This window comes from Vipera berus, assembly GCF_964194415.1.
Source record: "Vipera berus genome assembly, chromosome: 12".
Taxonomy (NCBI): domain Eukaryota; kingdom Metazoa; phylum Chordata; class Lepidosauria; order Squamata; family Viperidae; genus Vipera; species Vipera berus.
Window position 1 is genome coordinate 10,003,851 of NC_138215.1, and position 27,587 is coordinate 10,031,437.

Below are 27,587 nucleotides of genomic sequence, written 5' to 3' on the forward strand. Positions count from 1 at the left end.
TTAGACATTTAATAGAAATAGCAACATAGTAAATAGTAAAATAAGGGACGTGGTGGCTCAGTGGGTTAGGACGCTGAGCTTGTTGTCGATCAGAAGGTCGGCAGTTTGGCGGGTCGAATCCCGAGTGCCACGTAACAGAGTGAGCGCCTGTTACTCGTCCCAGCTTCTGCCAACCTAGCAGTTCGAAAGCACGTAAAAATGCAAGTAGAAAAATAGGGACCACTCCGGTGGGAAGGTAACAGCGTTCCGTGCGCCTTTGGCGTCTAGTCATGCCGGCCACATGACCACGGAGACGTCCTCGGACAAGCGCTGGCTCTTCGGCTTTGAAACGGAGATGAGCACCGGCCCCTAGAGTCAGAAATGACTAGCACGCATGTGCGGGGGAACCTTTACCTTTTTAAATAGTAAAATAGTAAATATAATACTTTCCTTGTGACGAACTCACCCATAACCTATTTTTCAGGATAGGCAGAAAATTTCTAAATGGGACTACTGGCCTGTCTAGATTCAACCAATGCATCCTGGTCTCTTGATCTCAGACTTTGTGCACCAAGACGTCTCTCAGACAGGATATTCACATTTATAGGAATGATACACACACATTCTACTAGCATGGGGCTTTAAGGACAGATATTTCAGTTCTTTCCTGGGTGCACTATCAGTTAGGTATTGTCGCAAGAGGCAAATCAAAAATTGCTTTCCTAACAACGATGACAGATCCAAACATATATACTTTATTTGGTTTATCATGAGCCATATAATAAGTTTTTTTTAAAAAATCATGAAAAAGTACAACAGGTCTATTTCACGGTTTGACAGATGTGGGAGTCAAAGTGGCCATGATTCCTGCTTGTCTGCATGGCATTACAACTCCAGCAACTTGGGTGTCACAGTGTCCTTTTTTTTATTACTATCAGTGTCAACCCTGCCAACTAAAAATATAAACATCACCAGTTAATATCACATTTGCACTGCATGGTAACTAGTCTGCTGTTCTTTTTGCTCAGTTCATTTTTCATCTTTTTTTGGCTACTTTCAATCAGCAGTAAATGAAATCTCATTTGAATAGGAGTCTGTAAATCTGAAAAAAAAAACAAATTCTCAAACAGAGCTTGTCACTTTTGACAGATCAGCACAATATATAGCTGGGAGACCCCAACAATTCTAGCACTGCTAGTTTATTATGCTGTTAATTCAGTTGAATATAGTTTAAACATGGTAAAAAGTTCACCCAATGGTATGATGCATTTCCAAAAAAAGGCAGTTTTATTTAACTTCAAATGTACAGTATCAAATTTACAAACTACCATTTGCATTTTTTCATAGTTGCTTCTTAACACAAAAAAAAAATCTGGAAAGAGAAAAAAAAAAGCTCAACCAAACAACAGTACACTGTAGATTATTATCCAAGATGTAAAAAAAATATTTATTAAGATCCATTGGCAACTGTATCTTCCTCCATCTCTTCCTCAGCCTCATCCGAAGGACCTAATTAACAGACAATAAAAATACAATTTATTTCTGTCAAACAGAGATGTGAAAGATCAAATTCTTAGAAAAGAAACAAGTACTGAGTCAGGTTCCCTCCCCCCCTCCCCCATTTGGAAAGATTTAAGTTACAAATATTTCATACTAATTTGGCAACTTTCTTCAACTTACTTGCAAGTACTGACCTTTCCTGCGTCCAGTTGCAAGTAAGGACACCTTACCACATTCTGTAGCCCCAAAATATTGAATTCTGTATTGTCTTTGTATTTCAAACAATATACGAGATGGCAATTTAAATACCTCAGCCTTGAAATGTACCATTCTACCTACACAATTACCCTAAATTGGTCTAGGAACAATAAAAAAAACCTCATCTCTTCTTTGAAAAGAAATTTGTCAGCTATGCCTTCTAAATGTTGGAAGATGGAACATTTCTTACCAGTTTTACGGTCCCTGCCAGGTATTTGACCAGCTTGCAACAAGCCTTTCAATCTCTCCACTTCAGCTAGAGTCGAGGCATTTGCAATGGCATTCTTGAAAAGAAACATCACAAGACAAATTGTAAATTAACCTAAAAGCTACTTAATAGACAAATGATTTGCTTAAAAGGACAACATTTTCAGTAACAACATGGCAATGAATTTGTAAGGAATCTGTTATTTGTCAACTGCGAAACAAAGAGAAAGCTATGTCATGCACGACAGTAGTAAAAACAAGCTTATAACCGCAAATAAAACAAAAGTTCTGAAAATTAACAGCAACATGTACTTCCATATCAAATGGCTAGGTTTGACCAGGTGAGCAGTTTTTCTTAATGGGGGTCTGAAAATATTACCTTTATAGCTTCTACATCTCCTGGGGAGGGTCCAGCCTTCTTTTTGTCAGTAGGTAAACCAGCACCTGGGTTGAAACTTAAGAAAGAAGCATACAGTTCAATTTTAAAAGGCCTTCATCTGCTTCTCGAACTTCCCAAGAGAAGCCCAGATTTCAATCAAGTGTAGTATCTTATCTTTGTTAACAAACTGATATAATCAAAGAATAGCTCTTTCAGAAACACCAGCAGGAAACTTTTCAATAATAACCACCCTTTTAAACATTGTCCCACGCAAAATATTAATGGTACAGGAAGGTTAAGCTGCTGACTTGAATTTTGAACCACCAGATCGGTGACAAAATCATAATTGTTTCTTCTAAAGCCTATGAAGCAATGCACTGCTAATTAGTGACAGCTACTGCTTCTTCATCTTACTTTTCATCTGCCTGTGGTGTTTCTGAAGAGTTTAAAGTGGTTATCCGTATCTTACGTTTTGGCTCTCCTGGCAATATCCTTTGCAAGCTGTGCACCCTGCTTGCCCTTGAACATTTTCTCTGCTTCCTGACGCTCCTACAGCAACACCACACACACAAAGTTAATGCAACATCAACAGAAACAAGCATACTGTGCATGGTTCTCCCCCCCACCCCGCCCAAAAGCAAGTTGCAGGATAAGGAATAATATATATAAATGCGCACACGCACAGTAACGTTATGCATTTCAACTTGCAATTCTTCCCCCAAAGTTGCATACTTTGTTGGATGTTTCTATTTTAAAAAGGAATGCGCTGCTGACAAAAGTAGCACATAAATTGTTCATGAACATACAGAAAATTTCATTTAGCTTAGATCAGGGGTCTTGAAACCTGGCCCTTTTATGACTTGTGGACTTCAACTCCCAGAATTCCTCAGCCAGCCACGCTGGTTGAGGAATTCTGGGAGTTGAAGTCCACAAGTCATAAAAGGGCCAAGTTTCAAGACCCTTGGTTTAGAGGTTGCTCTGATAGTGACTTTCTTTCTCCAACCATCTAAGAAGGAATAACCAAGTTTGTATGAATTACTCCAAATGTTGTAGTTTAAAAGAACATAAAACATTTTTAAAATGAATTCTAAATTTTCATTTGGTCCATCATTTGCTGGTCACACACAGTACCAGAATTCCTAGTTTTATCTTAACTACTTCTTAATTTTAGAACACAACTATACATTTTAAAACTTCCAGCCATATGACTGTGTTTGTGGTATGGTTCCGTAAGACCAGCATACTGCAAGACTACAGTTCAAATTACATTTGCAACAATCCAGCCATAATCAAGAAGCTAACCCGGAAAATTAGGTTAAAGAGAAAAACTCAAATTAAGTAAATGAATATAGTTGTCAGGAAACAGTAAGTCAAAAGTGTCAGAAGACTTACTTTTAATTTCACTTTTTGGAAATCCAGCACTCTGACCTGGGGAACCTTGTGGATGATATACAGCCTATAATGCTTCTTATTCGTTACAGGATTTCTCAAAACACTAAAAAAGGGAAAAGGAAGACATTCACATAATTCCAAAAGGAAAAATGTGTTTAGACCATTTAAACAAGGAACTAATTAAAAGAAGAACACACCAAGACAAAATGTGATCCTGAAACCAGAGATCAGGGGAATGCACGCTTGCACAATTACAATAAACTAATTACTAAAGGAAAAAGCAATAACACTTCTTTGGGTAGGATAAGAGTTTGCAACACCAATCTGTTAATGAGTGATTGCAGATAAAAAAACCCCTTAAGATTGTTCTAAATTTACATGTGCAAAAAAACCCTGCTATTATATCAAGAATTCTTATGTTTTGTAAACACTGCAATTACATATAAAAATGGCTTTTCAAATACATACCAAGAAGTTTGCCCTACATGGCTTGATTAACGTAATGTATTATACAGATATAAAACATTACAAGGTCAAAATGCCCCATTCTAAGACTGGTAAATTACATTCTGGCCTTTCAGTTACAGAACCCCACTTAAATCTAAAATTCAATGAAAACCAAAGAAGTGACAAGTGTGCGATTTTTTTTGTATTTTCTTCACCATGTATGATCATAGTCTTTTTCTGAGAAAAAAGAAAAGTTCTAGCATAAAAACCAGCTGGCTGGCATTGGATCAGTCATTTCCTGTTAGCTCAACTTCCTCACAGAGGAAAGTTATGAATGCTACCTTTAGTTGTGCAAAATAAAGTGGAATATAAATCTGGTAAGTGGATACATAAACTTGTTATTAAGCAGCAGTAGCAATGGCCTCACTTTTTCCAACAATCAGAAACTGCTGTTTAAAAAATAAAGATTTTGTACCTGAGATAAGTTAGGGATTTGATAGTTGCCAAAGGATCAAGATCACCCTAAGATAAAACATAAGACATTTGCTTAATTTTAAACCATCTTATGTACCTAGTGCACCGTTTTCCTCAAGAAGTGCAAGATTTCGTACAGAACAAGCATATATTATGTATGCGATATATAAAACTTCATTTCATGTTGTTAAGCTTTCTGAACTGCACAGCTTAAAATGGCTACCTCCAAACATCTGGCCTGCTTGATGCATAGTAATCTTTCTGAACTGGATTAACTCATTAACTTTTTCTTCCGGAAGGAAGAAATCAATCATCTTTTGGAGATTACATGAGGAAAAGCTTCCCAGGCTTATGCATTATATCAGACATGTCAAACACAAGGCCCGGGGGCCGGATCCGGCCCGTGAAGTGGTTTCATCCGGCCCACGAAGTCATCCTGGAAACAGTAAGGGAACGGCCCCCACTGCCTTGGCCCTGGCCCAGAGACCCTCCTTCTGCCAGAGACCCTCAGATCTGTCCCACTCCTGCCCAGTCCCCCATAGGCACCCTCGATGTGAACGATGTAGAGCTGGCCACGCCCACCCAGTAGGCCATATGCACTCTAGCCACGCCCACTCAGTAGGCCACGCCTACCCCAGCCATACCCACCAGACCCCCTGAGGGCAACTGCAATGCTGATGCGGCCCTCAATGAAATTGAGTTTGACACCCCTGCATTATATGGTCAATAATGTTCTGCAGATATAAACATAAGCCATTGACAAGGCAGAACAACACACATAGATTGAAATTAGAGAAACACAAAATGGAACCGAGTTTACCTGTGTTTTTGTCAAACTACATTTAGAGAACAGAATTTCTGTCTTATGCTGTTTATATTAATGACACATATATAAACCTATATAAGCCAATGATATAATACTAAGACTAAGAAAAAAGGCTTTAAACACAAAAACATCCAATTTGTCCCTTTATTAGAAAAAGTCATATGTAAATAGCAGTGCCCATGTACTTGAGATTGAAACAAAAGAAAGCAAAAGAAAACAATCAGGACATTTAGTCATGTAATTCAGCCTAGATGGTGTTCAAATGGGTTGTATTTTGGTTTTGGCTTAGTGATTTATAAATCAGCCAATATTCTTGTAATCTCTAGTTTATGTTTTAGTATGATGTACATGTTCATCTAAATACTACCATAAAAATTCCCAGTTTTATGCGTGTCCAACTAAAGGGTTCACAATTTTTAAGAATGTTTATGTACTAAGAAGAAAACTGAATATAAGTCTCAAACTCTCGGTCACCTTAGCATTCACAAAGAGATACTTATTTCCTTTATTTGACTTACCAATTCCATTATGTTATTGTTGATAAGGATGAGTTCAGTAAGATTTGGCAAAGACTGTTCAAGTCCTTCACCTATTCGACTAAAAAAGGAGAGGGTAAAGAGTTAATAAACTAAATCTGGTAGAAAAGAATTTCTTTACCAATTATCATCTGCTTTTATATTTGCATTAAGGTATGCAACAGAAATAAACAGCAATCTAAAATTTATATTTAAGACACTCCAGGCCTCAAAACTGTGGCTGGAAATGCACTCACCTTAATCTGTTGTTATTCATCAGCAATGTTTTTAATCTTCTCAGCAGTGGAAAGCCATCTAATTTCCGGATCTCATTGTCTGAGAAATCAATCGTATCAAACTGGTCCAATGTGGCACCCAAATTCTCAATTACAGGAATCTTGTATCCTGATAAAACACAGAGCGATACAAAAATATAAAGATACATATTCTGAGCACACATCTGATCCACATTTAACAGCACACTATCATTGCTGCACTCCTTACAACAAATCTGACAAGGCCTGGTAAAATGGAGTAGATTCACAAGAGAATGTGGGGAGTCTGCAAGAGTGAATGGCAACAGTGCGATGGAAGGAAACATTTTGAAACAGCATTCTATGACTTTATACTTACCTAGTGAAATAAAGCTGTTCAGTAGTTTTAGATCTAAAACCATTGTATATGGAAAACAGCATTATCAATAGTTGTAACAAAAGAAAACTGTACCTTAACAAATGTCGGGAACCAAAAACAAAAGATCCATGTTTTTTAACTTACTTGTAAACTTCTAGACTTCTATTAACTTAAGATTGTTTACAAAGTGAATGAATCCATCAGCGATAATCAACAAATCTGTTGATTTGTTTCCTGCCAGAGGAAAAAGTACACAAATCTGGCCCACCAATAACGGGCAGGGACCCCTGAGTGCTTACAGCAAGACCAAGAGCTATCACCCATGGTGATTACAGCCAAACCACAGAATGCATTTTTCACTTAAGGCAATCTCTGTGAACTCTCAAGCTTTCTCTTTCCGCTATGTATTCAAGATGGCCAGTGATTAATATTTGTCTGTATTTATATGTAAGGGCTTGTGTATATACATATGTATATAGCATGTTCGTATGTGTCTTATGTATGTGTACACTTCTGAGAGCAGGCAACAGAATTTCATTTTTGATGTGTGCCAGTGTGCCCACAGTAAACAATGACAATAAAGGTTATCTTATCTAAGGAGCCAGGAACAGGGTAAAACAGAAAGTGAGGGGTGCTTGATTCTCTCTGAGCTTGGTCGTTTCCTTGCAGATGCTTCATTGCCCAAAGTGAGCAGGGGGTTGGACTAGAAGACCTCCAAGGTCCCTTCCAACGGTTCCATTTCATTCCATCTAAAGATTCTATTCTATTCCAATATTCTATTCCATTCCAACATTCTATTCCGATATTCTATTCTCTTCTAAGATTCAATTCTATTCCATCCCCAGTGCTTTACTTTTTTGTAAGCTGCCTAGAGTCACTGAAAGTGCGTCGGGCAGCTATATAAATTCTCTAAATAAATAAATAGCCGTGCTAGAACAGAAGGGTCAAGCCTTCTCTTTGGGACCCAAGCCTGAAGATCCAAAGCCTGCTCTTTTGCCTGTTCGTGCATCAGAATCTAGGCCAGGGGTCTTCAAACTTGGCCCTTTTAGGACTTGTGGACTTCAACTCCCAGAATTCCTCAGCCAGCATGGCTGGCTGAGGAATTCTGGGAGTTGAAGTCCACAAGTCCTAAAAGGGCCAAGTTTGAAGACCCCTGATCTAGGCTGCTGCTGCTGCTGCTGCTGCTGCCGCCGATAGCCATGCTAGATCCCTGCAGGCCACGCCAAATTGGAACAGACGGTGAGAAACAGGTTTGGGTGCAAAGATGGTCGAGCCCCTCCCGACACCAGTCCTGGGATTATCCCGAGGAACCTTTAAAACGCGCCCTAAAAGCCACGCAGCTTCCTCCCCTGCTCGCTAACGTTCCACAAACGCTTTTTAGTAAAGTTAGACCCTCGGCGGCCACCATCCCGTTCGGAAAGCGCTTTTGCGCGGGGGAGCCCGGGCCTACTAATGTGGAACGGGATCAAGCTCGCCCCCGGCACGCAGAACACCCCCAAGGTGGCTTCTCACCGCGGAGGTCGAGCTCCCGGTCTCGCACGGCGCTGGTGTACTGCGCCGCCTGCTCGATGAGTTCCGCCGTCAGCTTCACCATCTTCTCCCTCCTCGGCGGCTTCCGCAAAACACGCACCAGCGCCGAAAGAGGGGGGGGCTTGAAGGGAGTGCGCATGCGTTGCGGCCACGCTCGACGCAGCCCGCGGAGTTGAGTTACCGAGCGGCCAGAGCCGAAAGCCGAGTTATCGAGCGCCAAAGGCTTTTTACGCAGGGCTTGCTCCGTCGCCATGGTAACGCTGACGCTGTCGGCGTGGAAGGCTCGCCTCTTCTCAAGGGGGCGGGGCTTGGAGTTGCTTTTGATTTGCAGGGTCGGGGAAAATGCTCTGACGCCCTCCCAATAAATGTTAAATAAATATAAATGTAAATATAAATACAAATACAAATATAATGGAAGTGCATAGGTGGCAAAACATCATTGCTATGTCCAGAGAAGATGCCTTAACGAGGCCCAATGAGAATTTAATGAGCGTTTCTTAAAAGTATGGTACAATGACTCCACCAAGATCTTCTCTTAAAATGATTTACCAGATATTGAAGATTTTATTTATTTAAAACGTTTAATTAGCCACAGATTGGCAGCTCCCAATCAAGATAATTTGCAAACATTTAAAGCACTGTCACACTTCTCTTTTTTTTCATTTGCAAAAAATGAAGGGAGGGTTCATCGTGAAAAGTATTTTACTAGCATTAATATTGTATGGGTTTAACGTGGTTTTTACAATTCTACAAATGCATTGGTTTTCATTTTTAACAGGGTAAATATTGATAAATATAACCATACAAACAAAAGCTCTTTTAGAGTCCTCCATAAGGGACGCGGTGGCTCAGTGGGTTAGGACGCTGAGCTTGTCAATCAGATGGTCGGCAGTTTGGCGGGTCAAATCCCGAGTGCCGCGTAACAGAGTGAGCGCCTGTTACTCGTCCCAGCTTCTGCCCACCTAGCAGTTCGAAAGCACGTAAAAATGCAAGTAGAAAAATAGGGACCACTACGGTGGGAAGGTAACAGTGTTCCGTGCGCCTTTGGCATCTAGTCATGCCGGCCACATGACCACGGAGTCGTCCTCAGACAAGCGCTGGCTCTTCGGCTTTGAAACGGAGATGAGCACCGGCCCCTAGAGTTGGAAACGACTAGCACGCATGTGCGGGGGAACCTTTACCTTTTACCTATAATTTTAAAAAGTGAGAAGGGGTCCTGAGAGCAAAACATTCAAGAAACACAGATTTCATGGAATGCCCTACATCATGGCAGGTTCATCCAACAGGCTAAAGCTGAAGAGCTGGTTCTCAGCTCGATAAGATTATTTATTTACAGGACTTATATGGCTGCTTATCTCATACTATCATTGTGGGTGGCTGCACCCTTCCAGCCAAGTGCCACACCAAATGGCCTCCCAGCTCAACTTCACCATCGTAGCCCAATGCTGGGGAGAAGAGTCAGGTCTTCATAGCCCATCTAAAGGCTAGAAGATCAGATATACCTTGTGTTATGTACTGGGCTCTTGAGGAATACCACGTGGGTTGCTGGAGCAGCTAACGGCTCTCCAGCAACCCAGACTACAAGTCTCCTGTGCTGCAATTGGCTATCTCCAGGCGCCAATGGTTGATTCAAACTTATTGGCTTCCGCCTAGGGGCTAGACTATATATTGCGGCTAGTTGCAGCCATTTCCTCAGTACAGTTTCTGCACGAAATAAACTATGAGTTACCCTGTACTCAGTTACGTGTCTTCATTCCTGCGCCAAAGAACCCGCTATTTAACACCTTGGATCTCCATTAGTTGCCCCTTCCAAACCATTTTGTTAAAAATTCTTTATTATGACTTTTTAAAGAACATAAAACAGATATAGCTCAAAGTATTTAAAATATGATATCCATTTATCAGGTCCGTTTGTTTTTCTATTTCTTGTTCCTTTTTTGCTTGTCCAATATGTCAGTCAGTTATCTCCATCTATTTTGACTGTGCTGTGTTCTTTCCTTCCCTCAGAAGTGTTAAGATGAAGCTTACTGATAGATGGTAACAGTTACTTCTTCAAATTTATGGACCCATGATGTAATCACAAGGATGAGGCACCAATCAACTACATCCACAATGAGCAAAATGTTTTCAGGAATGAGATTTTAACACTGTCGACTTCCTTCCTTCCTTCCTTCCTTCCTTCCTTCCTTCCTTCCTTCCTTCCTTCCTTCCTTCCTTCCTTCCTTCCTTCCTTCCCTCCTTCCCATAAAGAATTAGGGGAAGGGAAACTAAATTAGTCTTCCCATATAGACAGTAGAGTCCTTGCTGGAATTCCTGTGTTGTTACTTTAACTTCCTTAATTAAAACTTACTAAGAATCATAGCTCTGAGTGATTTTCCTTGGGGTTAATTGCTTTCATTTTGGGTTGCTGAATCAGAAATCTGATACTAGATGAATCAAACATAGTGGCTGTTTTCATATGAGGTGAAACAAATTCATTATATTATGGCCTATTTTAGTCTAGTATGTTGTATGAATGCAGTCAGTTGTAATGACCTTCTCAAAGCCCGAGAGAGTGGTTGAGGATTTCCCATAAATTTCCTCTTACACATAGGCAAGTGTACAACTTGGTCCTTTTTTTCAACTGCAGGTTGAACTACACTGAAGGTAGAACATCTGGGCAACTTTAAGACATCACACAGGGTGGCAGGTCATGATTTAAAGAGTTTGGTCCCAGTCTTTTGTCTAAAACACAGCAATGACTTATTTCCACTTAAATTGACAGAAGCCATGATGTATAAAATTTACTATGCACATTTTCTCTTTGTCTTTTGAAGAGGCATGTTGACGCATGCAAGCCAGCTTTGACCATCCATTATAGATTGCCAGGAGTGGTGCTTATATCTTAGCAATTATATATTATGGGTTCTTCATCAGCCAAGAAGTGTCCTCAAAATATCCTTCTGCATGCATCAATGAGGATAATACATTTTAACAATCCAGAAGAGCATAGTTAGAGCAGTGTACCATTAACTAGTAAGACATATTATCATGTTAAGGATTGGTAGGGAAAAATGTCAAAAATTTTGTAACTAGGACTGCAGCTTCTTAATTTTAAGATTCAGCAGAAGAAGTTGAAACATGAACAAATCTGATTGCCCTTTTACATTTCCAAATAGCTAAAAAAAGGGGAAAAAACAGGTCTGATAGGAATGGACAACCGAAGCTCCCCCAAAATGATTTTTTTTCTGTTATCCCATCTTCTGAAATGGTTCATATGGTATTGAACATCAAATAACAGAAGTACATTTTCTTGCAAATTTTTTTTTTAAAAAATGTGAAAGGACTCTCAATTTACCTAGAAATAATTAAAGTTATTATAATATAAAATACAAACAATTTCTGGAAACCTTGGGTGTGTATTTTTGTGTAATGGTATAACGTCATTGCTTTCTCACTGTTCATAGGTCCTTTCCAAATAATGTTAAAAGATAAAAATTTTAGTTACTGTATATAAATATTGTTGACATACAACAGGCATTATTGCAGATGCTTTGTCTCTGTATGCATGTATGCAATGTTAATGATTTTTATTTCAGACGTGTATTGCATTGCTACTGAAGGAAAATGGATTGATCTGGCATTTCTAATGTTCTTTTTTAGGTTTGTCAAATGTTCAAAGTTCATCCATTGTTTCTGGCTTAGGGCAACTCTGCCTCTCTCTCTCTCTCTCTCTCTCTCTCTCTCTCTCTCTCTCTCTCTCTCTCTCTCTCTCTCTCTCTCTCTCTCTCTCTCTCTCTCTCTCTCTCTCTCTCTCTCTCTCTCTCTCTCTCCTGTCATCTATCTATCATGTTTATTGGGAAGAAGCTCACATTTTCTGTTCTAAGCTTGCTGGAAGGAAACCAAGAAGGAAAAAAAAGCTATATGTCAGTAGAATTAATATTTTCTCCTTCCTTGGGCACCTTCTGAACTTCAACAACTGGTTTTAAATCTTATGTGCCTGTCACTGGAGACCACAAGGTGGCATACTAGCATTAGGAAAAATTATGCCAAGGGTCTACTTCATAACTAACTGCATACATAACAAGAAAAACATTTTATACACCCGGAGATGATAGATGGATAGAAGATAAATAGATGCAGACGAATAGATAATCTGGTGAAAAACACAAATTTTGGTGGACACCTAAGAGTCAGCTTTTGCCAAGAAATAAATTATTATGAAAGCACCAGCCTGTGCGCCTTACTCAGCCCAAAATAGATTAAATAATAATAATAATTGAGCTTGCTTAGTCCTATCGATCAACTGGTTTATTTACATATTATTTATTACTCAAATTTATAGACTCCCGCTTTCATAATATCATATTTCATAAATAACCATGCATGAGAAAAGCCAATACAAAAGGAACTTTTAAAAGGGGAGCCTCACAGATATCCAGGAGGCATATAATACGTGATATTTGATTAACTTATGGAAAGCTAGAGACATGGCTCATTTCCAAAGATTGATTATTCCAGTGGCGTCTACCAATTTTTGCCAGCACTGCTGTTTTCCTCTCTTTGAAATCCCCTCAAATTAAGTCATGTTTGGGCTTAAATTTCCATCTCCGAGCTCTGATGAATACATTTAACAACAATCCTTATACAGATAGTCCTTGACTTATGATAACAATGGAGGCCAACATTTCTGTTGTTAAGTGGGACCTTTGTCAAATGAGTTTTGCCCCATTTTACAAACTTCCTTGCCACAGTTGTTAAGTGAATCACTGCAGTTGTTAAGTTAGTAACACGGTTGTTAAATGAATCCGGTTTTTGCATTGACTCTGCTCTTCAGAAGGTCACAAAGGGGGATCACCTGGGCTCAGGATACTGCAAGGGTCATCTGAATTTTGAACCCCTCACTATGGGGGTGCTTCAAGTGTCGTAAGTGTGAAAAATGGTCATTAAGTCACATTTTTCAGGGCCGTTCTGACTTTGAAAGGTCACTATATGAACTGTTGTTAAGTCGAGAACTTCTGTACAAAGCAAGGGCGAAGTGCTGTTGACAGTAGCATTTTCTTTCGAGTAAACAAGGAGACTTCTTCAGTTTGCTTCATACTGGGAGTCTCAACAGCATAATCAAACAGGACAGGGCTGAATCATGCAAAGGATGCCAAAGATTTAGACTCCAAAACATGCTGCATCAATTATTCAACATAGCCCAGATTCTATTAGGCAATTTGCAAGTTCACCAAATGTACTGAATCACCATTTACTTTTCAGGCTGTTATAAACTAAACATTATGCTAAGCCAGAGGCCGTGTTTGCACAACACATTGAGCCTCAGGAAAGAGTCCGTCCATTCTTTGCAAACACCTTTCTTTGACTATTACAGCCCGACTCACCATTTTTGAGCAGGTGTTTTGCTTCCAGGGCTTCGACAGAGAGTTTAAATGTCATTTTACTGTTTGAGAGGTCAGCCAATGCTTCAGCTAAATTAAACCTTCTTTTAATTCTCTACCACCACAACTCGAAAATCTGCACTGGCTGGGAAAGTTGCTCTATCCATTTTACCAGCAAGAAAGTCCCTGTAAATTTCATGGGCCTACTCTTCTGAACAGGGGCGTCTGGGATTGCTCTGGTAGAAACCCTTATACAATTCAATTTTCTTTATTCATTAGAGCTGGGCACGAGCATTTTCTCATGAGGTAACGACAGAACCCATTTAAACTTTACCCCTGTGGTATTTGCTTATTGTGTACTGACATTTCTTTCCTGCTGGCAGGGACTGGCAGACACTGAAAAAGTAAACATTTTGACGACATTCTAATTGTTACAGTGATGAGTCACAGCGCGAATTAACTTTATAATCGCTTATCTAGTCATTTCCCTACTAAAGTTTTGGGACTTTGGAGTCACAGTCAGAGAGAGAGGGAGAGAGAGATTCTTTCGTCAAGCAGAGTCCTGTGTCATGCTTAACTACAATTGTGTGGTTTTTTTTGTCTAAATCAGTGGTTCTTAACCAGTGGTCTGCGGACCCCTGGGGGGCCCGTGATGTCGTCACAGGGGGTCCGCGAAGCCTTGAAGAAATGTTATGATTTAAATCTTGAGTTAAGTCTTGGGGGGGGGCATGGTTCATGGCCACAAAAGGTATTTAAAAGGGGGTCTGCAGCGAAAGGAAGCTTGAGAACCACTGGTCTAAACAATTGGGTTCAGTCATGCTAAGACATAAACCACGACTTGTAAACCACAATGGGAGAATTCAGCGGACATGCTACATCAACTCAAACAGAGCTCTTGATGGTTGGTGCAACATGTGAAGAAAATACCAAGAGGTCACAAGAGAAAAGTTTATCTGTCTCCCTTATCTGTTCTTGCCCATTGCTTCTCCACCATCTTCACAAGGAAACTTGCCAGCAGGAAAATGATCTGACTAACCAACAGATCCCATCTCACAGTGCAAACGGGTTTTGAATTCTCCACGATGCTTATTCCCATTCAGCAAGCTTCCTCTTTTTTAATCCTCCCATTTCTAAAATCAGAAAGACCGCGACAGCTGAAGCAAACCTAATGGGATCACTGAAGATGGGCCATGTCTATCCATGGTGAAATTGGTATTAGGAGAGGGGGGGGGGGGAAATGTCCCAAGTAAGTTTTCTGGATCACAGCTCATTCCATCTTAGAGATGGTCTGTTTAAAAAAAGGATCGGGGTTGCCTTGTTCATCTCTGCATTTTGAAATGTACATACAAGAGCTTGGTTGTTTTCTTGCAGAGGTTTCATTACCCAAATTAGGTAAAATCATCAACATGATGATGTTACCTAGTTTGGGTAATGAAACCTCTGCAAGAAAACAACCAAGCTCAGACAGCACCCAGGACCCGATAGTCTCGTCTCTTCCTTCCTTCCTTCCTTCCTTCCTTCCTTCCTTCCTTCCTTCCTTCCTTCCTTCCTTCCTTCCTCCCTTCCCTTTCCTTTCCTTTCCTTTCCTTTCCTTCCTTCTTCCCTTCCTCCCCTCCCTTCCCTTCCCTTCCCCTCCCTCAAGGGCCTTGGTGGAGCAGTGGGCTAATGCCTCCCTAAGTAACACCAGCTGCCTGCAATTAGTGCAGGTTCGAGTCCCACCAGGCTCAAGGTTGACTCAGCCTTCCATCCTTCCGAAGTAGGTAAAATGAGGACCCAGATTGTTGGGGGCAATTAAGCTGACTTTGTAATAATGCCGCTTGGGGTGTGTGTGAAAGCCCTAATAAGCAGGCATATACATAGAATGAAGGCTATTGCTAAGCACATTGATTTGTGCTTTAGATTGTAAGCCGCCATGAGTCTTCGGAGAAGGGCGGGATATAAATGGGATTAAAAAAAAAATTCCCCTCCCTTCTAGCACTGATGATGTTACCTGGTTTGGATAATGAAACCTCTGCAAGAAAACCACCAAGCTCAGAGAGCACCCAGGACCTCTCATTTCAGTCCTGAGCTACAAATATTAGATAAAATCTAATATATTTTTATTAAACAATTGAAGCCGGATTTATTAGACATACTCCAAACTGTGTTGTGGGACTTTTGTCTACCAAAAGGGTGTGTTGTAGCCTAATCAAAAAAAAAGTTGCACTTTGCACCCAGGGAATTTTTACTCATGGGCTACTTACCAATATGTATATTTAGGTCTCTCCCAAAAATATTATAAATGATTACAAGACATAAGACATTCTACATAATAAAAGGATAGACTGTACTTTAGTAGCATGAAATAAATACGTAGTAATTGATGGGGACTATAAATATTTTATTCATGTTGTCATTTTGCCAGCTTATCATAAAATGCTACCTCGGTTGTTAATATTCATTCCACCAGTTTGACAGTACATGGGTTCAAGCAGTATGAACACATCAATTAATTTTTCTTTTCCCATCCTCCCTCACCCCAAAAGTTTGAAAACCCACTTTGTCAGATTGCCAATTAACATTTTACTGCTAATTTCACGTTTCACAGACTGGAGGGTTTAACTTATTAAGAATGAGAGTCAGAACAGCTAGTACTGCATAAGAAGGAAAAAAACAGTTGTTTACATATGTCTGAATACAAAGAAACAGCTCTGTCAGTGCTTACAAAGGCAGCATTACAAAGGAGGGCAATGTTTAAGTAATATTTCTTTTAAAAAAGGTTATGTCTCTGTAGAAAATAATTAAAAAATTCTATGAAGGCAATGACTGCATTATAAGTTACTTCTTTTTCAAAAAAATCTGTAAGACCACATAGTCAAATATATCTTAACACAATTATATAAACACCACATGACAAACTATAATATATATATTATATTATAAATACATTCAGATGTGTTGTTTTGTTCACTGTGATTTGGGTAGAATTGGCTGTTTTTCGTTCTCTCCTTCTCGACAGGCTAAATGAAGCACCTTTTGGAAAGGTTTGCCACCTGAAATTACTGAGCTGTCATTTTTCTTACCACCACCACCCCTTTTTTTTAGGAAGATTGTGCTGGCAAGATATGGTAAGAGAAGCAAAGCCATCTGACAAAACTCAGAGATCTATTTGGGGCAGGGAGGGAATACTGTAGCTATGTCCGCAATCATGAGTCTAGCATGATACCAGTTATTTCTCAGAAATGGCTTCAAATCCAGTTGCTCAGAGTCGTAGACAGCACACCTGATCATTTATAGCAGAGTTTGACTGTTCAGATCAGCACACAGGGAGATGAATGCCTGGAGATAAGTAGGGAATCACTGTCCCCTGCCAATTCAATAAATCCTTCTTTGGTCCCTGTCAAGCTAAGACCATCAAAAGACAAGGGGGAATGTGCCTATTTTCCAGCACAACGGTGTGGAAATGAATCGTATCACGTCAGGACGTTGCGGTGGTGAGTATGCAAAACCGAGGCTGATGTTCTAGGCATTTGTAAACTATTCTAAATGATTTAGGAGGGAGAAGGAAGAAACAACGACTTTTCCTCTCTTTTTGGGAAACGCAGAAAGAACATACAGTACATCTGCATTCCTATCTGACACAGCATGACAAGTTGGCTAGCGTGAGGGAAGCTGAGACGACTTGCAAGATGTGCCAGAGAAGGATTCCTATTGCCATTGGCCCTTTACGTATTTGCTTTTGGTCAAGATGCAGCAAACAAAGTGATCACGCTGTCTAGGACTTTAGTTGAGGTACGCTGTAGGGACCAAACTTGCCGGTGACGGTGAAAGAATCTGAGTTGCAAGCTGAGGCTGAAGCCACCATTAGATGAAGGTTAGGACCAGGGTGGCAGTAGGAGTGGAAAAAGGAAAAAAAAAAGGGGGGGGGGAAATGGAAACTTTGCTGGAAGAAACTGGCACATTAGGAGTTCCAGATGGCAGATATTAAATGCTGGCTTAGCCAGCCAACAAGCATGTCCGACAGCAAAATTGTATAAATGGTTTGCGTTCACATAACCTATTGGATTTCACCATCTCACAGAACACCTCGTCACCTGGGGGAGATTTGCAAAAAAAAAAAAAAGGAGACAGCATGAAGGGAGAAATTAGATTAGCATTTCTGTTGAACAAACCAGAATTTATAAGAGTAGGAAAAAAAAAACTATTCTGATGGACGAACTAAAAGGAACACATTGTCCCACTATTTTAACGTCTACTTTTCAAAAGACATCCATCTCCGGTATAGGTGGTCCTCAACTTAAGACCGCTATTGACCTCCCCCCCAAAAAAGGCAGTTCTCAAGTGAATTTTGCCCCCCTTTATGACTTTTCTTGCTATGGCTGCTAAGCGAATCATTGCACTTGTTCAGTTATCATAGTAACACGGTTGTTAGGTGAATTTGGCATCCCCTTTGACTTTGCTTGTCAGAAGATCGCAAGAGGTGATCACGTGACTCTGGGGACATGCAACCGCCATAAATACATGCCAGTTGCCAAGTGGGTGGATTTTGATCACCTGACCATGGGGATGTCGTAGCGGTCATAAGTGTGGAAAAACGGGTATAAGTCACTTCTTTCAATGCCATTGTAGCTTTAAATGGTTATTAAATGAATAGTCGTAAGTTGAGCAACACCTGTACACAAAACCACCTTCCCACCCCTGGCCAAACTTTGTATATATTCTGAGGTTGTTCTAGCTGAAGAAAATCATGGAATAGGAAGGAAGTGTAGGGTCCCAGGCCTTTCCCAACCCACCCACCCCAATCTTTCAAAGTTCCACCCCAGTTACCAGCCAACAATCATTTTTAAGATGACAGAAGGAATATCATTAAACATTTGGGGAGCAAACATGTGAACAGGGTTTAGTGTAAATATAACAAAGCAAAATTCCTTTTTCTCTCTCTCTCTCGCTCTTTATCATCTGGCTCTAACCTTGTCTAATTTTGAGAACACATCTCCAGCACACCATTCAGAGTCTCTGAAAAACATTGTGCCTCCCTCGAAGAGGAAAACGTAAGATGAGGAACTGACATTTCGCTGAAGAATGTCAAAAGCGGGCATAGTCTAAATGAGTTCCTACTGTTCTCGGAAGGTCTGATGGGATCCCACCACTTAAGAAGTGAGAATACATTGTCAAAGGTGGCCCAATGAGTTCAGTTTGGTCTACACATTCTTATCCCAGTTGTCGGGCTTCCGGAGAGCAACTGGGATACTAAGGGGTTGAACTACTAGACCTTCTGCACACAAAGCAGATGCTCTACCTACTGAGCTACTGGTCCCTCCCATATAATAATTGTATTGCAGCATTACAAAAACTACAAAGCCACTGCAGCAGGTTGAAACATAATCACTCTATCCACCCAGCCCAGCAGTGAAGGTGGGGTAAAAGAATAAAATGCAGACTCCTCGTAACTGCTGCAGCATGATTCCAGCCACTCAAGTCTGCAAAGAGGGACTGTGTTTAAGAATGAGCAATTGACATTTAATGTCATGTGTGGTTTTGAATATGCAAATCATTCCCATCCTTCAGAAGCTTCAGCAGCAGCTCAGGACAGACTTGACATCAAAACAAGTTGTGCAGATAGCTCTACCTGGTTGTTTTCACATCACCAATTCTTCTCAATCTGTGCCTCTGACCCCAATTTAATCCCAGTAAGCTTCACTATATATTCCATAAATACCAAACTTCAGGTGCACGAAAGAAAAAGAAGGAGAAGCGTCTGGTTGAAGAAAAGGATGAGATTCTGGGGAATGGAGGCATGCAGATCTAGTAATGGCCTGATAATTCTTACAGCCCCAGTTCATTTCCTCCTCACCCCCCACCCTCAATCTGCTCTTCATTTTGATACTAAACCTCTGATTCTGTTGGAACTGCAGCATTCTTTTTTCCCCCTCTGTTGCTCACCACCAAACCCCACACATTCAAAAGGGAAGGGGACAACTCACCGAGCCCAACTCACCATGGAACAACTCGCTGTGGGACAACTCAACAATTCAATTTAAGTATTTAAAATAATTTTAAAAAATATTTTAAGTTTTGTCATTCACATTTCATTTTCTCCCTTCTTTTCCCATCCTTCCTTTGACAATTCTATTCCACCATTTCTTTGATATTAGTGGTACTCTCGCCTTGTGGCAAATTGTCCCACGGCGAGTTGTCCATGAGTTAGAATTAGAATAGAAGAGAGCTGGAAGGGACCTTGGAGGTCTTCTAGTCCAGCCCCCTGCTCAAGCTGCTCAAGTTGGCCACGCCGAGTTGGCTCTGCTGAGTTGGCCGTGCTGAGTTTTCCTAGGCCCCTTTCAAAACGTTTCCTCTTATGGCTACTCTTATTCTTACATTCCACTACCTGTAGCTACCTGCCCAACAGACATTGTTTTGTTTACTAAAAGTCCATAAAAAATACATACCATTGTGACATCTGTCAGTAGCAATGCACGTGCCACTCAGCAGATAAAATCCTTCTTTACATTTGGAACAGTTTCCTCCAGAGCTATCACAACTTAAGCAGTTATCTTCACACCTGACAATAAAAGATAACTATTTGATAACTAGTGAGACATATAATTTCAATTCAAGGATGGGTGTGAATCACACATGTCTTTAATTGTGGTTTGTTCAATAAGCCACCGTTGGCAACAAATTGAAGCACAAACCAAAGCTTAATGGTTAGGTCTGTGCATGCTAAGCAAAAATAAGCCACATTATACAGTTCAGAGCCATACTAGTTAATTTTTGCTTAGCGTATTGAACCCAATCATTGTGGTTTATTAAAAAAACTAGTTTATGCAAATAATATGTTACAGATTCCTAGAAGAACAATGAACAAAGAGTAACTGATCCCCATTTCATAATTCCACCTATTATTCTTCTATACATTACATAATTTTTTGACTATTATTTGTATCTCTGTCTTTATCTGGATATAGGTTAGGTTCAATCATTGCAGTAAAATATGGTTGGCTTAATTATAGTTTATTGAATGAATAAGTGGCTGAGTTTAAATAACGAGCAGTCAAAAGAAGTTTAAGTCATATTTTGGCTTGGATCAGTACAGAAACCCAGTCAGAAATTTCTAAAATTCAAGGTACTCTTTCTTCCGATATTGCCTTAAGTAAGTTTTCTACTTTCTGATACAACTTTTAAAAAAGAGAATATTCTGAGAAACCTGAATCAGTTAGGCTAAGTATTTAGGCCGCTTTCAGATCAGCAATGAAATATTTGGGGGGCTGAATTTCCAGAATAGGATCTATTTTGATAAAAGTAAAGAAGTTTACAGATCTCTGTTTGTGTTTGTTAACTTTAATAAAATGATTTGCAATGGTAATTTAATTTAGAAAAATGTGTTGGTAATGGAAGGAAGTGAAGGGATTTTATTGTGCTTATGGTTTTAGTATAGGTTTGACATTAGCAGCTCTTTTATATAGCAACCATTAGTAACCATTTTATATTGATATTTGTTTTGTTATTTTGTAATCATTATTTTGTAGTCAGATGCTTTATGTATTTTGGAAAAGTAAAAGCTTCATGTTAAAGGGGAGGGGGGAAAGGAGCTGTGCCTGGGTTGTCGTGTATGAGTCATCATGTAGGAATTATTTTTCTGTACCTTTTGGTTCCTAGTACCAAGACCAGACCTCTTTGTTCTGAAGGGGTATAAAATGGTTACTAATGGTTACTACATAAAATAGCTGCTAATGTCAAACTTATACTAAAATCATAAGCACAATAAAATCCCTTCAGAAGTATCCAGCTGCACACAATTCAGCACCCAGATCTATAGCAATAGCATTTAGACTTATATACTGTCCCATAGTGCTTTACAGCCTTCTCTAAGCGGTTTACAGTGTCAGCCTATTGTCCCCGACAATCTGGGTCCTCATTTTACCAACCTCAGAAGGATGGAAGGCTGAGTCAACCTTGAGCCGGTCAGGATCGAACTCCTGCCAGTGGGGCAGAATTTTGCCTGCAATACTGCATTCTAACCACTGTGCCACCCCGGCTCTATCTATATGCCCCGGTAAAAAAATGGAAGTTATTTTAAAGCAAACCAGTTCCTTCTGTCTACTCCAGCTTTCCCTACCTGATGTCTTACCTGTTGGCCTTGCAGGAGAAACCAGGTAGGAATCTCAACAAGATGCGCCAATTCTATTTTATAGTAAAACTACATTGACAGAATCTTGCAAGTATGAATGTACCACCTCCCCCTGTCTATTTACAGCCTGGTGTACTAGGGAGGGTTTCTTCTGAGTCTCTTTCTCCACCCATTATGCAGCAGGGGGCTCTGCTGTTTCTTATCTGACCATTTCCTTAGCAGCCTCTCTTTGCCTCATCTCCCATGGTCTTTCCCAAGCACCATTACTCTACCAAATGGTTGGGATTCCAACATTCAGATTTGCAAGCCAGGTGCTGATTAAGCTTCTCAGGGGTTTTTTTTTTGGGGGGGGGGCTGAAAATGGGAATCTTTAAGACGCAAAACCCCTGAGCTTCATCCTTTATCCTTTTATTTCATAAAAGATCCCTTAGCAGCCTAGCGCCTCCCTCCACCTGCATCTTTTGTTCTGGGAGCAGATGTTGCAGGAAGTTAAGGAGGGCCAAAATCAAGCTGATGAGCACGTGGGGAACTGGCCAGAAGGAAAATCGAGATTCCAAATTTGCAGCAGGAACGCTAAATGGCCTTCTTGTGGAAAAAAAAATACCTGAGAAGTTAAGGGTCTTGTTTTTCTTTTTTTTTCCCCTCCCTCCGTAAATCTCACAACATCGGAGCAATTTCGGATAGTCAAGACAGAAGATTTATGTGTGCAGCATGTCAGAGCAGATTGCACAGCGAGAGTTCCGTCTCACTCCCAGACCACTTTTCTGAAAGCCTCCATAACAGGCTGCCAAAGCAGATAATTACCTTCGGCAGACTCTAAACGGCAATCCAAGCCGCTCGTCGTGGTAATAGCCTTCTCCACACGTTGAGACACACCTCCATTCGTGGAGCTTCTTGGCACACTGGAGACATTCTTCATGGCTTGGCCCTAAGGATCATGGGGGGGAAAAAAACATGGTTCTCCAGTCAGGGAAGGTGTAGGTGCAAAGTGAGGGGTGGGTAAGGGGGAGGAAATTTATTTATTTATTTATTAAATGTATATGCCACCCATCTCGTTCTGCAAAGCGATTCTGGGTAGGAGTTGCTAGATTCTTTAGAACAGAGGTCCCCAATCTTTTGGGCACCAGGGACCGGTTCCATGGAGAGAGGTTTGTCCGCGGACCGGAAAGTGCAGGGTTTTGTGTGCTGCCTGCATCTTGTGGATGGGGTTTTGCTTGTTTGTGCGGACCGGTTGCTGGCATGCCGCGGCCTGGTACTGGTCTACGGACCCTTGCCTTAGAACATAGAATAATAGAGTAAAAGGGACCTCAGAGGTCTTCTAGTCCAAATCCCTGCTCAAACAAGAGACTCTATCTGACCATTTCAGACAAATGGTTGAATAGTCTCTTATTAAAAGCCTCCAACGATGGAGCACTCACAACTTCTGGAGCCAAGCTATTCCACTGGTTGATTACTCTCACCGTTAGGAAATTTCTCCTTGGTTCTAGGTTGCTTTGACATGATTCTCCCATTTGATATGCTTTGATACGACTCTCTGTCCCACTGGTGGCCAAGAAGTATCAACTTGTGAGACATTCATTCTTTAAAAAGAAGGTGCATCAATGAACAGCCTAGGCATTTTTGGCGGGATAACATCAAAATGTAGCATGAGCTACAATCGTTGCCATTGTTTCCAAATGGAAAAAGGAAGACTTGTTTAGTTTCTCATCTGCAGGCAAAGAAACTCTTAACAGCTTTATTTCCCACCAGAGATTGCAATGAAAAGCTGCTAAGTGCTACTCTTGGCAGATCTGGAGGTCTAGGGTTGGAGTGAGCAAGAAGATGATACCAAGTAGAAAGACCTATGTCACCTATATATGGACAGGGCCAACAATAATTTTGAAGAATAGTGTTTGAGTGGGAGGTGAGACGTTCCCCTTCACACTAAGAAAAGAAAAAAAAACAACAAATTGATTCTGTGAAGGCAGAAGGACTCTGGTTGACAGTAGTATCACCCCCTCTTTAATTATCTGCTGTTCTTTCTCTAACTACAAGATATGAGGGTGCAACGAACAGAAGTTGGTGTTTCAGAAAAAAATAATAATTCTGCTTGAGAATATGGAACCACTTACACATGAAAATCAGGGACATGTCAGAATTTGGATTTGATAGGGATTGAATCTTGGGAATTTAGAGTTTTTCTGAAGTTATTTTAGACCACGGCTAAACTTCCTGGAGAGAGGGGACACCCAGTTCTCAGTAAGTCCAACCTTGCCTGAGGGTTGCACGTATTTGCTGTTAAATTATTGCTGGTGGATTTTGAAAAGAAGGCTGCAGATGTTTGCCATGTAAGATTGAAGTTCTGACACTCAACAGCTCTTTTGAACTATACTTCTTGCACACATTGAAGGCTGCCCATTGAGACTCATGGAAAGGCAAGACCTCTTTCTTTAAAGCAGAAGTACAAACTTTAATACTCCGAAATAATAAAAAAGACAAAGACAAAACCAGTATTTGGTAAACATAATTGGATAGAGCATATACCAGGAACCATTCTGTCTAATAAAATCCGAAATAAAAGTTCAATTTCACTGAGGTAATGCTCAGAACAGATACTTTAAGTACCACAAAATGCTTAAAGAATCCAGATCTTCTTTACAAGTCAGAGGTAATAAAGAATCAATTGTTCTTCCCTGAGGGTTGATAGGACACTAACAGCCTCAAGTTGTTGGATACAAACTAAGTTCAAAAGATATAAGCTGGATTAATACATGCTAAGGCCAGGGTTGCTTTAACTGTAGTTTGTTGAATAAATCACTACTGGCTGAGTTAATACATAGTGCGCTGTTATCAGTCATGATTGCAGTTGTTTTCACATCTCAGACAAGTATATGTGATGGGCAAATGATGTCAGATGTTGTTCTATGCATTAAATAAATGGCTCTTCTTCTTTATTTTACAATTCTCTCTTTTTCTTGCAGTCTAGTATAAATCCTGGACCAAGTGATGATAACAGATTAACGGAGTTGGAAAGGACTTTGGAGGTCTTCTAGTCATGCAGGAGACCCTATACCAGGGGTATCAAACTCAATTTCACTGAGGGCCGCATCAGCATTGCGGTTGCCCTCAGGGGGCCGGGTGGGTATGGCCAGGGTGGGTGTGGCCTACTGGGTGGGCATGGCTAGAGTGCGTATGGCCTACTGGGTGGGCGTGGCCAGCTCTACATCGTTCTCATCAAGGGTGCCTATGGGGGCCTGGGCAGGAGTGGGACAGATCTGAGGGTCTCTGGCAGAAGGAAGGTTTCTGGGCCAGGGCCAAGGCAGTGGGGGCCGTTCCCTCACTGTTTCCAGGATGGCTTCGCGGGCTGCATGAAACCACTTCGCGGGCCGGATCTGGCCCCCGGGCCTTGTGTTTGACATGTCTGCCCTATACCATTCCAGACAAGTGGCTGTCCAGTCTCTTCTTAAAAGCCTCTAGTGACGGAGCACCCACAATTTCTGAAGACAAGCTGGTCCACTGGTTTATTGTTTTTACTGTCAGGAAATTTCCCCTTAAGTTCTAGGTTGCTTCTCTCCTTGATTGGTTTCCCTCCGTTGTTTCTTATCCTGCCTTCTAGTGCTTAGGAAAATCACCCCTCTTCTTTGTGGCAGCCTCTCGAATCAACTTGAACATTCTGATATCCTGGCATGATGGATCTGCCACCAAGAATGATTAGTGAAGGCTACATTTTCGTGACACGCTCAGAATGAAACCCTAATTACCAGACTAGGTATACCTCACCTGGTTTGGGGACTTTTAGTGGGGAAAAAACCCTACCTAATTCCTTCTTATTTCTCCTCTCCCTCACCTGCTAGTTATTGATTTAGATGAAGCGTATCTAGAGACCTAGGGCAGAGGTAGGCAACCTTGGCTTTTTTATGACTCGTGGACTTCAACTCCCAGAATTCCTGAGCCAGCCACGCTGAGGGAAAAGGGAGAGGTTTCCAAGCTGAGCCATGCTGGCTCAGGAATTCTGGCAGTTGAAGTCCATGAGTCATAAAAGAGCCAAGGTGGCCTACCCCTGACCTAGGTGGTTGTTAATCTACCTGTACAAGTCCTGCAGTCCGACTGGCAGCCATCACATTGCAAAGGTTCCTTTTTCAGATACGTGCCCTGCTGGCATCCTGACACACAGTAGTTGTCCAGGAGGCTGTAAAAGAAAGTGTGCGAAACATTGATAGCAAAACAGGCAAAAAAACCCAGCATGTTTTAGTAATAGAGCTTAGATAGCTGAAAATCCTTAGGAGAAAGAGTATCTAAAGGTTAGGAGGAGCTGCTAATCCAACGAGCTCTTTCACCAATCAGGAGACAGTCTGTTCAAAGCATCTCTCGGATTTATCTTCTCATTGGTTGGTGTGGTCCACTTGCTGGACTTGCACCATCCCTGCGTAAGGAACCACAAGCTAACCAAATGGTTCACGAAACTAAAACACAAATCACACCCCAACCATGCTTAAAACTAACCAGGTTTTGTGTGTGGTCTACCTGTAATTGCTAGGCTGGTGAGTGATCAGGTTAAGCGTATGGTGTGAACATAGGTAGCCTCCAAGGTTGCCTAGCCCTGGCCTAGAGTAAAGACATGGTAAAGGTTTCCCCTGTCCAATTGTTCCTGTCTCTAGGAGATGGCATTTGTCTCTGTTTTGTTTTTTTTAGTTGAGGGAGCCAGCGTTATCCAAAGACATTTCTGTGGTCATGTAGCCAGCAGGACAATATACCAAGGCACACAGAATACTGTTATCTTCCCACCAAAGTGGTACCTATTTATCTACTCACATTTGCATGCTAGGTAGGCAGGAGCTGAGGCTGGAACGGGAGCTCACCCCATCGTGTGGCGCTCATGTCTCAAACCCAGGCTGTCAGCTTTCCAGCTGAAAAACTGAGCGTCTTTAACCACTGAGCCGTTGTGCCCCTCTCTTTACCTATAAACCCAACCATCCACTCTGCAAGCACTTACACTATCTGAAATTACAAGCTGCATCTAGTTTACAACCCAAGACCAACAGGCTGGTCTGCACTCATGAGCTGAACATTAATCTTAGGTGGGTCCTCCATCAAGGTCATTGCTTCTCAATTGGTTTAGGAAAATGTTCTTGACTAGAGCTGCCTGTCATTACTTTAAGAACTTTCTCAGCTGACATCCTCTGCTCCCAGTGTGCAAAAGACTGGGATTTTCTGCTTCCTAGCTAGTGTAGCACATTTGAAGGATCCTTAATTAGGAAAAAGCTGCCTAAAAAGAGTGTTGCAGTGGTTAGAATGCAGTATTGCAGGCTAATTCTGCCCACTGCCAGCAGTTCGATCCTGACCAACTCAAGGTTAACTCAGCTTGTATCTTTCCAAGGTTGGCAAAATGAGGACCCAGATTGTTGGGGGCAATAGGCTGACTTTTAGACAGGGGTGTAAAGCTCCATGAAGTAATATATAAGTTTAAGTGCTATTGTTATTAAGCAAAGCTGGAAAAAATGCCTTATGTATCCACGTGGCACATCCACAGTATGTGTGATTGACAGCTGATTCTCATGACAAACCACCCGTTGTTTTTTTTAAAGTAGACATGAACATTGCTGGCAAAATCTTGCTAAGCTTGAAAAGTGAGCGAACATTAAAAGGGAACACTGTGCAGACTGCAGCCAAGTGAAGCCACTTCTACTGACCCCGTGCATTGGTTCATCTTTTGAATTATAATTTTCAACTTTTGCTCAAGTGCCATTATTGAAGCAGTCACATCAGTCCAATTATTATCTTCTAAATGAATCCTGCAAAGAAGCTTTGGGCTTCCCGCTGAACAAATTGTTCCATTTCAGCCTTTTGGTGTCTGACATTTTTTGCTTCATTTCTTCCCTTGGGGAAAAATGTATATTTCTATCTCATCTTCCTTGTTTCATTTGGGGTTGCCTTGCATTATTTGTTTCTGAAGCTAAGCCAAAATAATTTGGAGCTTTATTACTCGGACTTTAAGGGG

General features: G+C 41.0%; 2 protein-coding genes across 2 annotated transcripts in view; both read right to left on the reverse strand.

Moving 5' to 3' along the window:
- Nucleotides 1-713: 713 nt before the first annotated feature.
- SNRPA1 (small nuclear ribonucleoprotein polypeptide A') lies at nucleotides 714-8,345 on the reverse strand. Its single transcript, XM_081337590.1, has 9 exons — nucleotides 8,123-8,345; nucleotides 6,235-6,382; nucleotides 5,981-6,059; nucleotides 4,638-4,684; nucleotides 3,716-3,818; nucleotides 2,793-2,872; nucleotides 2,324-2,399; nucleotides 1,928-2,021; nucleotides 714-1,488 (listed from the first exon to the last, which is right to left on the reverse strand). Exons 1-9 carry the CDS (start codon nucleotides 8,277-8,279, stop codon nucleotides 1,430-1,432), a joined length of 843 nt encoding a protein of 280 aa, XP_081193716.1. The 5' UTR covers nucleotides 8,280-8,345; the 3' UTR covers nucleotides 714-1,429.
- Nucleotides 8,346-16,246: 7,901 nt separating this feature from the next.
- PCSK6 (proprotein convertase subtilisin/kexin type 6) overlaps nucleotides 16,247-27,587 on the reverse strand; it is a gene marked incomplete at its 5' end in the record, with an annotated part of 92,446 nt that continues 81,105 nt past the window's right edge. Inside the window, 4 exons of the mRNA XM_081337521.1 lie at nucleotides 16,247-17,576; nucleotides 19,929-20,041; nucleotides 22,415-22,538; nucleotides 25,675-25,778. Of these exons, the coding sequence (XP_081193647.1) occupies nucleotides 17,479-17,576; nucleotides 19,929-20,041; nucleotides 22,415-22,538; nucleotides 25,675-25,778 (439 nt within the window). The 3' untranslated portion in view covers nucleotides 16,247-17,478. The remainder of the gene's footprint in view (nucleotides 17,577-19,928; nucleotides 20,042-22,414; nucleotides 22,539-25,674; nucleotides 25,779-27,587) is intronic.